We start from the raw sequence: 11,718 nt of genomic DNA, 5'->3' as shown, positions 1-11,718 counted from the left end.
TGTGTTATTAGTATTCATTTTTTTTTTAGTATTCATTCATTTAAGTTTATGCATGTTGTATAATTAAAAAAAGCAAAATGAATTGAACCTCTTTATGGACTAGTGCTTTGAAGATTCAAATGCATTAACATCTCATTGTCTTAGTTTAGTTTTATATATATATATATATATATATATATATTTTTTTTATTCGTATGTTTGTGTATGAAACTATATGATAGACAATAATTTGTAACCATGTGATTTGAATAAACTGAAAGATCAAAAAAATGATCAAATTAATAATTGATAATAAAAATGTATGTGTGTTTGGTTGGTGGGTTTAGGCATAGGTAATGGGTTTTGGTGAAAGTATTTAGCATGTTTGGTAGTTGGGTGGAATCGGAATGATTATTAATAGTTGAGGAAGAAAGGAAGAAGGGAGATGAAACCCTTATATAATAAGGGTATGGGTTTTATCATTAATGGTGTATTCCAAACCCATAGTAGCATTCACAAAACCTATCAACCAAACACAAGCAATCACTTTCATACTCATTCCTTATGCCTAAACCCACCAACCAAACACACCCTAAATACTTTCATCAAAATCCATTACCATTACCAAGTATTTGATACACATTCCGATTCCAATTCCTGTGTGCGAACCAAACGCACCCGTAATATTATTATAATCAAGAGAATACAAATTGAATTAATCTTTTTTCAAAAGTTATTGCATGAAATAAAATTTCATGTTCATTACCAGGGCAGGTGCGGGGATTGGGGAGGGAATGCGGGAGCGGTGATATAAAAATACTGATTCGACTGGGAGTATACAAATGATCCCTTTCGGTTTCAATGCTAAAAGCATATCAACCGTACCGACTACCGTTCATCATCATTTTTTTTTTTTGGAAATAAACCGTTCATCATCATTAAAATTGTATATGACTATGAAATTGGCATTCAAGTCAATTTATACAACCCTTTTACATTAATTCAGTCTACAGTCACTAGCAATTAAACAGAGCAAAAAAGATATCATTACAAAGGTCCATCACAAATATTGAAGACAACGAATTGGGAAAGGGGGGAAAAGAAGACGACACTACATCATGGCACTCACCAGTCACCATGCTGAACCTGAACCCCCTCGGAGAAAAAAGCGTATATAGAAAAAACAACACTAACATTTTCTCTAGAAACAAATAATTAATAATCACAGTTCCTTACAACTACAGAAAGAAGTGCTAGAAGTTGTGAATTATCAGAACCAGTTTCAGCAAAATCGCCAATTGCCAATTGGTGGACTTGCCAAAACACTTGGACATCGAAGTCAGAAGAAGCTTCTACACTAGAATGGGTATTCGACTTGGAAACCAAGCTTTGTGCAGATACAATCGAAAGCCCTCTAGCAATCAAAAAAACACCTTTGGTGGAATAAGACACATCCGCTAATCCCACGAGTTTGCTGTGCAAAATTGTCCTTCACTGTCCAAAAGCCAGGCCAAATAAAATTCCCTACAATCACCTGATGTAAACAAAATATAGCTTATAAGAAAACAGAGATACAATTAAAAATAGTAACCAATCAAAACACTTAAACACCCACAGATAAGACAATGTTGGATTTCCTGGTATGAAAGAAGATAGATAGTTTTGAATGAAACTACATAGTAAGCGTAATTTGAGAACGTGTTGATACAAGTAAAGTTTTAACACCAAAGCTACTTCCTTTTACTTAAAATCATTATTGGTTTGTACTTCCAATCAATCTAAACAGTATGTCTTGCTTGCAAACCAGCAAAAAATACCCTTGCTTGACCACAATATGATGTTTCATTAATAACTTTGCACCCAGATTTCTGGTAATTTAAAAAAAAAAAAAAAAAGATTGGGGATATTAACATAATTCTTTTCTCAAATGATATTAAGTTACTGATATAGGTTAGTGATGCATGTAACTTCACCTTTCATATATTTTGCATAACTCACAACTAATACTCAAAAGGGAGCCTCGAGTGATTCATCCCACACATCAGCACTTCCATTGGAGGCATCTTCAGCATCTTCCTCCATTGAAAGCCTAATATATTCTCTATGTGCAAAGCGATCCCACTCGGTCAAATTTGGATTCTCGCGCTCCTGTACAAAACCGAAATAACCTCACTGTTAATCCTTTTGTAATTTAAAATAGTATTTTTTACAATTCCATAACGACAGTACATATGTCATAATTAGTACCTGACGAATTAGGAAAGGATCACGAGTTTCAAATGCCATAAATTTATTGAGGTTAAAAAGTATGTTGAAAACACTGCCTGATAGTTTGCTGCCCTTCAAGTCACGTAATGTAACATAGCTTTCTTCCTGTGAAAATAATAATAATAATAATAATAATAATAAAATTGAAATCATCTAAACTCATTATATCTTGAACATGACAGCAACCATAGAAATTAGATATCCCCTTGTTACCTGACTTACCTCATAGTGGGGGCCGGTACCAGGCCACAAGGTTCACACATCATGCACAGTTTGGAAGGGGCCATAGTGTGGGAAATTGGCTGCCCTTTATCCCAAACACATTAGAGTCCTTGAGAATTTGATGTGTATTCTAACTAATTATTTTATCTATTGATAAGTTACCATTCTAACTAATTGTAACTACAAAGAGAACAAAGTGATTCATTTTCTACAAATTTGCAAGCGCACAGAACTTTTTTGACAGATTGATATTGATTATCCAAATGAAACTTGCTGATGGTTCCCTCTCCCCCAAAAATAAGAAATGAAAATTTTCCCAAAAGATGTTTAGTCAATAATACTTCTGGCCACTTTCAAAGACAGAATAGACTTTAAATTTGGAAACAAAGAATTTGCTTGTAATAAATAAGGAGGTCAAGGGTTTAAAGCCTATTAGTATGGGAAAAGAATCATAAGTGCTAGAGAAACATGTAAAGGCAGCAATAGAATGGAATGTTACCTCCGGACTAATCATGTCGACAATCTGGCACAAAATATCCTCAAAAAGCACTGGCTCTTGGGCCATGCATTCCATTCTATGCAGCTGCTCCTCATAAAAGAACTGCATTTCGTTCCTGGTCAGAATCCCATTTCCATCCAAATCTATGCACTTGAACCTGGTCCAGTTAAGGATAAAATCTTAAAATGTGTAACATAGGACATACTTACATACATAAAAAAGTATACTATGATAAATAACAACAACAGTCACTAACTGTAATCTTTAAAATTTTAAGGTTGCCTAAAGAGTGTCAAGCTGAGGGACCCAAGAATGAAAATGATATAGACACTGCCAACTAAAATGAAGCCTGTGTCATCACTAGTGCTGAAGGTACTTGAAAGAAGCATATAGTTCCCAAAAAAACAACAAAACCAACCGTCCAAAATTAAATACACACAAACCTTAGTTTGCAGAACAAACCAATTAAGAGAGATTCCTACAAGCAAGAAATCTCTGGCCAAAAGGATGTATCTAATGGCCCTATAATGCCAGAAGAGGAGCATTCTAGACTTCTAGTCACAAAGTGTAGACTAGCCAAAAAGGATAGAAACAAAATGAATCCCCTTGGACCAATCCCCTCTCTCACACTATACGGAATATACGAGGAAAGCAAATCATCCTGATTTTCCAACCTCATTGAGCCCACTACACCAGTAACATAATCACCGGAACAGTTCTAACTTCATAATTTTGATTAATCTGTAGTTGAACTACTGCCAAACCCTATTTGGGGTGAACCCTCCCAACATCTGTTCTAACTTCATAATAAACATTAGAGTAAAATGCACCAAGAGTCAAATGTCTCATGGTAGAAGATTTAGAACAGCAAAGAAAGATGACAAATCTTCAGAGCAGTTGAGACAGAACTCACCAGTATTCCAGGCTAGGCTCAGATGATTTATCCTCCTCTGACAATATGAAGTACACAAAATCTTCATAACCCATCTTTCCTTCAACCTTACTAGTGAACTTTCTGGGAACCTGGAAAAATATCCACACATAAAGTACTATAAGAATTTTCCATCCCACAAAAATTAGGCTAACTGAAACTGGTAACACTGCTGTAGAACACAAACCTGAGAGAATATTCTATCAACAATCCGATAAGTAAGAGCATGGTTACCATATCTAATAAGGTTCTCTTTATCAATCAGAAAATCATGATCTGTATCCAGCTCCCAAAACTTGCAATATATCACATAAAAGTGCTCATAGGAGAAGTATCTGCGGCAAAGAATACAAGAATAAACTGAAAGCATACAACATAAGATAAGTATGAGGTAAATATAAATGGCACTTTAAGGAAATTATGTTATTTCCTAATAGTCTTTAACAGTTCTTATTTTCAAACTGTACAAGCAAAAAATATTTTAAGGCTTTCTTTCTACTGGGCTATGTCAGTATGTCACATTGCTACTGAAATCTGTATCAGAAAGACTAAGCAGACTTAGATAACCTATAAAAATGTTTCTTAGGAGCTCTGTAAGTTGTAGCTTTCACCAATGAATGAGCCACATTTTTAAAAATATATTTCATTGGGATCAACTTTGAATTTATAGGAAAAACTAAATAAATAAAGGCCAACCTAGCCATTTCTTTATCATTCAAACAAAAATGCAACCAAGTCCAACTCAAGGTGCACATTTCTCCATGCTTTTACACTTTCATCAAATCATTAACAGCTAACCAAAACTGTGACTGCTAGGATAAAGAAATAGAAAAGCAAACTGAAGAGAATCCATCCTCTTTGGTGTGTGGAGTATGTATTAAGTGTAGCCAAATGTGTGTGCACTGCAAATTGCCAGCAGGACATAAAATAATATAATATAACAAAACAAAACCCAAAACCAAAAAAAAAAAAAAAAAAAAAAGGCCTACATCCTGTTTGGCTGGGCCAATCATTACCTTAAGACCTTGTTGATATCCTCTTCTTCATCCGCATGTAGCATTGCAGAAATTAGGTCTGAACGTTTCAGCTCCCTAAGGGTAAGACGTCCATTACCCGATCTGTTCGCGTAGTAAAATATTCTGTATATAACAGTTTCAGCTGGCAGCAATAAAACTAATTGTTAAAATGCAGCAAAAAACATGTATATTTTCTTTACTAATAAAGAGAAGGCTAATTTGCATAAAGTCACAAAAAAGTCATTTTAACTTCAAAAACATCACCAATAGCATATCAATGGTATCTTTTTATCATTAAATTTATGGTCTAAAATCTCAAGGCTCACACAAGCAACTTCATGGTATTAAAATAAAAAGGAAAGACGTACAAAAGTTTGAAAAAAAATCTTAGGGAAAAAGAGAATAAAGAAGAAAATTTTAGAGGCTCATCAGGAACACATGCATCTTCACAGGTGGGGGGTTCTTTCTATCTTACCACCACCACCCTTTCTATCTATTGTGTGTGTGTGCATGTGTGAGTGACAGGAGGTACACGCTTTAGGCCTCAATTTTTATGAAGAAAACAGCATCAGCATTAAATTATATAGCAAGGCAAAAATATCAAATGAATTGAAACTGTAAAAGGTATAAAGAAGGATATCATTGGGACATTACCATATCTTTCTTGAAATTCAGGTGTACTCTGTAAGAACTCCAACCCTGGATGCGTAGCCAAAAGTTCTCTAAGTATAGGTTTGAAGTCCTCCTATGGTCCAGTAGACAGAAAATTAGAATCATTGAGAAGAAAGAGGAAAATGATCAGTGGATTCAGAAAAACATTTGAATTTGTAAATGGATTCATTTTTCAGTCTCAATAAGCAACTTAAAAATTCATTTCACATGAGTTGACTGATAATCGCAAAGTTAATGAATTAGGAATGCTGTTTGGTTCAATCAAATGCAAGGAAAACCTGAGTCAGGTACTTCAAATCAGGCTGTTTCAAGATTGTGAATACTTGGGTCGCTATATCTTTGGTCAACATATTGCCATTCACCCAATAATCAGCAAAGGCATCCCTGAAGCAAGGGAAACGAAAATGCTCACTAAATACTTAAAACACAATGAACAGAAAATAAATTCAGAGGAAAACAGAACAGGAAAAAAAAATGAAAGTGAAGTACAAAAAGAAAGCAGATATCATGCTTGTTTGACCAGAAGTTTATTGCGTCTTATCTACTCCAAGAAACCATAAGCTAGGCCAAACATGAATTTTTACAAAGTGCTTTTTGGGGCCATTTTAAGAAAATCTTTTAGTGTAGACTTGGGTCATTAAGTGATAAAAGAACTAAAAATAAATAAGACATGTTTACCAAATATTAAAAAAGCTTCTTAAAACAATTCCTTTCTATAAGCTCTTCCTAGAAAGAGCCTTTTGCCACTTATCTACTTGTGCCAACCAAGTACATTATATGATAGCTAATAGTGGTCTTGACGTCTTGTCATCCAATCTATCAAAGATATAAGCACCCACCAGGATGTTAAACCAAGAGTAGAACCCCCCCCCCCCTCCCACTTGTAGGGTTCTCAAGGTCATACAAAGTTTACCTGGTGACAATTCCACTGCAATCAACATCAATCTTCCTAAAAAGAGCTGTGGAGAAGAACGATGGCAGTTTGCATATTTCTTTTGTAATCAACTTAAATTCTGACAAACAATCAAAAAACTGAGTTACTAAACAGTTTAATTATACTAGCCATCCAAAGTTACAGTTATATGGAAATGTCAAAAGCACAAATAAAAATATAGATTACGCAATTTCTCTAATATGTGCGTTAAAGAGTATAACAAATCACTTCAGGCATAACACTGCCATATCAAATCCCCCAGGTTTAAAAAATGACCTTTCTCTGGGCTACATATAATCTGGTGTTTCTCTGTAGTTTATCTTCTAATCCAAATCTAACAATAAAAGTACTCCAAGAAGCAGTAATATCAAATGCATTAAACAGCTAAACACGGGATTTTATCAAGGAAGCAAGACTGATAGCTCAAAAGAAAATGATTTTATCAAGGAGGCAATAATTATAAAGTACATTTGCCTGCATTTCTGGCTTTACACAGACAAATATGGCGAAGAAAGGAATCTCACCATGCATTTGTATTCCATCCATGTGACCATAAAAAAACTGGTTGATTCTAAACAAACAGCGTTCCTTCAACTCGGTTGGAGGTGGAGGGCCATTTTGAAAGTAGAACTGCCATCACCACAATTATTTTTTATTTAAAAATAAAACATCAACCAATTTAAAGAGATATACACATAAAAGTTCCTGAAAATGAATGAATCATGGGACACTTGCAAACCTGAGGTATCATCTCTTTAACTGGTTCATTCACTAATTTCAGAGGAGAACCTAACTGAGATGGCCCAGCCCTATGCTTCATGGTTCTAGGTGAACCTGATGAACTTCTTGGTGAAAGTGGAGGTGTACTGCCAGCAGGAAACATAGATGGCAAAGAATTGCTTGTAGCAGCGCTACTGCTAGAAGAAGTTCCAGAGACATTTAGGGGACCACCACCCTTGGCATTATTAACCAAAGATTTTACCTGAATGTGGAGAAAATGGGATTTATCTTTAGAGTTATAAGCCGGAGAATTCAATAAATAATGGAAGTCAGAAATATGGAGAGAGAGAGAGACAATCAAAAAAGCATAAGGAAAAAGAAAAGACAGCATAATTAATTCTGAGTCTCTGACTCTGAAAAGAGGAAGAGAGAGAAACAAAATCAAATCACAACATAGAGTTCATTGATTTCAAAATTTCAGTCATCCATATCTTTATTTGAATGTTATGTAAAAGATGAATTTGAAGCTTTTCAGAATCCAAGTTTTGTACCAAGTGTAGTCGCACATGTAGAGAAGGATCCTAGATTCAATAAAAGACTCAGATTACAAATAAATAATTACAGTAAGAATAAAAGAACAGCATCGAACCCCTATGAATCACTGATGTTAACATCTTTTCTTCTGGATACATAAATACTAAAATCAGTGTTTGCATCTCTATATTTCTGATATGAGTAAGATTTAGTTTCATTTTTATTTTCTTTACTTAAGGAGTTCATATTTTTCAAATAGCTTCTCATCTTCTACTGTAATTTCTCTCACACTATTCAACCAAATCTTGTTTTTCCATCAAAACGGAAAAAGAAAAAACCATAATTCTTCACATAATTATTTCAGATAGATTTCAACGTAAAAAATCAAGAATAGCAATGCATCACCAAGAGGCTACTATGAACTCTTGCAATCAATTTTCCATTGTAAAAGTGCAATAATATGAATATCTGAAGACTTCAGCTATAAAAAGCCACTTCATCTCCAAGCCTTCCATCCAGATACATAAACAAACCCATAGTTTATCATATGATGTCTGCCCAGTTAAAATTATGTGACAAACAAGATTCTTCTATTTCTAACTTTGGGTCCCTAAAATAGTAGGGTTTTGTAATTTCAATCCCTAAGATACCAAGTGTTGCAAATGTACTCCATTATCCACTAAAGTGGCTATTTTGGTCCCTCATACTTTAGGAGGATTTAAATAACCACATTAGGGGACTATAATAACCACTTTTGATGATAACTAAGTAGTATATTTGCAACACTTTATACCTTAAGGACTGAATTTACAAAAAATTACTATCTCTGTATCTCAAATACCAAAAATGCTTTCTTTCCCAATGAAAATAACTATATTTTCCTTATTCCTATTAAATGCTGTTTAATACTTGGAAAACAGCCTTCTCTCAAGGAAGACACATGGAAAGCATTTAACTTCCCTTCATAGTACATGCAGTCAATCCTTAGGAAGCATTCTTCCCTCATGGAGAGGATCAAGATATAGGATTTGATAGATTTTGCTTTGTTCTCAATGTCCTGTGAAGAGATCAAGGAAGCAAATCCTATAAATCTTGCTACTTGTCATGAAAATCACATATAAGGTGTTCAGAAATGCTTCATCTAGACCTAACTTCCACAGCCAGAAACTTATAAGGAATTGAAACCCCAAATCCCAGAATGTCACTCTCCACCAATAAAGAGATCTACACACGTAAACTCTAGACAGTCTGTCATTTAATCAAGGATCGTAAAAGCTAATGGCTAAGCCACCAATCTATTGACTATGAGGTCAAGTAAATGGTTACAAAATTAGAAAATGAAGAGATTAAAGAAAAAGGAAATACATAAATTTCATTAACCACCTGAGCTCTGTTCTCTTTGAACTAAATAATTATCTATCCTTTGATTCCTTTCAGTCTAGTTGGCTGTACCATAAATAAAATAAAAGACATCTTAACCAGATAATAAATTTAGTTCAATTTCCTCATAGTAGCAACAGTAAGTGAGCAATATTAAATATGGATCATTCACTTATAGTCAGCAATAAAAGATTTCATACAATCCATATCAATATTTCTGGTAAAGCCATAATGCTCAGAGCTACTAATGTGGAGAACACATAACAATCCTTGATAGTATAAAAAAGGATCAGCAATACACACTGCCAATCAAGTTTCAAGTTTGAATCATACAGATAATGTCAAAGGACATATCAGCTGTCACTAATCTGGATCTATATAGATGTTAATGTTTTCCTAAGACTTTAAGATGAAATGAAATACATAAACCAATACTTTGATCTAATGACAAATAGAACCTAACATAGTTTCCATGAATGGTAATTCTAGCAAATCTTCTACATAGAATAAGTATTTTTGCTCATTAAAAATGTGTTTCATCACTATGTTTATTTATTTATTTTTGAATTAATTGGGGTACTATGGAATGAAGGCATGAAGGGAAAAGATATTTCCAGCACTCACAAAAATAACTGCTAGCCTAGGGAAGATACATAATATGGGCAACACTCTCTTTACATTTGTTTTAGGGGTGTAAATTTTCAGCCAAAAAGCCCTAACCTCCATCTCCAGTGATAACCATACATATTGTACATGTGTTAATATCTTCTGTCCATTTATCGCTACTTCTGCACTATTCATTAATACTACCGCTAATCAAACAGCCTACCAGCATTCACATTTTTGTTGAAATAGACTAATTACACAGAATAAAAGAAACTAGATGTAGGTGTATATAAATTCATTTTTTGAGTCAGTGTAACAACTAGGCATAGCTGCAAAAGGAAAATACCAATGAAACTGTGTCCGGAAGCGACAGCCATTGATCAAAGAGCTTCTCGGCGATATAAGGATTCGCTTTGATAGCCAGAGGAGACACCTCCGGGAGCTGCAAGAGCTCAGCATCGAGATTCGCCACGTCGCCATCAAAATCCACATCCATCACGAAGCCTACAAATCGAAATCAAGTCGCAGCAAATCCTCAGATCTTTGCGTTCTTCCTGTATCATCCAACAAACCCTAAACAAGCTCCGAAACACCGCTCTTCACACCACCGCAGCTCCAATTCAAACGACGCCGTTGGTTTCCGGCCAAACTCCTGGAATTGGATACGAAAAGTGCAAATCCGAGCAGATCTTCCGAATCGGATGAATCGAGAGGAAGAAAAACCCTAGGAAGAAATGAACGAGTGAAAATTCAATATTCGAAGACCGGAGGATGAGAATTTCCAGAGAAAAGCTTGGCGAAAAGCGGGAGGAGGATGAGAAGGAGCCAAGTGCCGATGAAGAAGATGAAGAGAGAAACATAAAGGAGAAAAAAGTGAAATTACTTCCGTATAATATAGGTGACGCTTGATAAGAGTATGTTAGTCCACAGAGACGAAGCAATTCAGACGGAAGCAATTAAAGCCAATATCCAAAACCAGGGGTTGTTTGGTTAATATCATTGTTTTATTAATTCCTCCAAATCTTGTGTTTAGTTCAACTTAGATATTTGACCTTGTTACCTTCTATAAATTAATTTGGGACATTGGCTGAATAAATATCATGACTTTTGTAACTTTTTAATATAGTATCAAACTTAGATATTTAACCTCGTTACTTTTTATAAATTAATTTGAGATATTGGCCGGGATCTAATCAATCATGACTTTTGTAAAATTTTAATATAATATCAAGTAGCTTAACTCAATGGTGTCTTTGTAGCTCTTCCAAATAAATTGTCACAAGTTTGAATAAAAGCATTGACTCTTTGTGTAGTAGTACATATATAAAAAAAAAATTAAATGATATATTTTAATAAATTTTTATTTACTTTTATAGAGTCGTTCTAAATTTTTGTAAACATTATAAGAATTTATAAAAGTATATATTAAATTGATAATAATAATATTTTAAATTTAGCTCTCTATGATAATTGTATATTGGACTTGTTGGCTTTCTTGCTTTAAACCGATTAGATATACCAAACATAGGTTAGTTAGAGTTATAATGCACGGCTTCATCCATAGCGTACTTTCAAATAGTATAGTGGTGGCAAACTTTCTTATAAATCAAAACTTAACGATTAAAAATACGTAATTCGTTTAGAAACGGAATTGGGCACATCAACTATTAGTACTGTCAAAGTGGGCCGGAACTGGGGGTGACCCCAGCCCAGGTGGTAAGAGAGATCCACCTACAACTGAGAGGTCGTAGGTTCGAACCGCCGGTCAGCTATGGGTAACCTAGGCTGGTTTACCCCCTGCGATCCTTTGCCGGCTAGGGTCACAGGGTGAGGAATAAACCTGCGGACTGGCCCGCACCCGCCCCGCGGTGGGGCGGGTTAAGGCTATATATATATATATGACCTGCGAAGGAGCGAGCCTAACGGGCTTAGCCCACGACCCACGCGGGCTAACCCA

General features: G+C 34.9%; 1 protein-coding gene across 2 annotated transcripts; it reads right to left on the bottom strand.

Moving 5' to 3' along the window:
* Nucleotides 1–917: 917 nt before the first annotated feature.
* Nucleotides 918–10,705, bottom strand: LOC115999038 (serine/threonine protein phosphatase 2A regulatory subunit B''beta-like). Of its 2 annotated transcripts, XM_031238771.1 has the most exons (13): nt 10,108–10,701; nt 7,261–7,503; nt 7,046–7,151; nt 6,501–6,600; nt 5,866–5,971; nt 5,570–5,660; nt 4,916–5,057; nt 4,087–4,234; nt 3,882–3,991; nt 2,969–3,125; nt 2,227–2,352; nt 1,953–2,127; nt 918–1,513 (listed from the first exon to the last, which is right to left on the bottom strand). In XM_031238771.1, exons 1-12 carry the CDS (start codon nt 10,255–10,257, stop codon nt 1,987–1,989), a joined length of 1,620 nt encoding a protein of 539 aa, XP_031094631.1. In that variant the 5' UTR covers nt 10,258–10,701; the 3' UTR covers nt 918–1,513; nt 1,953–1,986. The 2 variants fall into 2 exon arrangements, with proteins under 2 accessions (XP_031094631.1, XP_031094633.1); XM_031238773.1 differs by lacking the exons at nt 918–1,513; nt 1,953–2,127; nt 2,227–2,352 and adding an exon at nt 2,417–2,554 and having other exon boundaries at nt 10,108–10,705.
* Nucleotides 10,706–11,718: the final 1,013 nt, after the last annotated feature.

This window comes from Ipomoea triloba, chromosome 12 (genome assembly GCF_003576645.1).
Source record: "Ipomoea triloba cultivar NCNSP0323 chromosome 12, ASM357664v1".
In the NCBI taxonomy this organism is placed as follows: domain Eukaryota; kingdom Viridiplantae; phylum Streptophyta; class Magnoliopsida; order Solanales; family Convolvulaceae; genus Ipomoea; species Ipomoea triloba.
The sequence above is the reverse complement of the archived record's forward strand: the minus strand, read 5'-3'. Positions and strand labels throughout refer to the sequence as shown.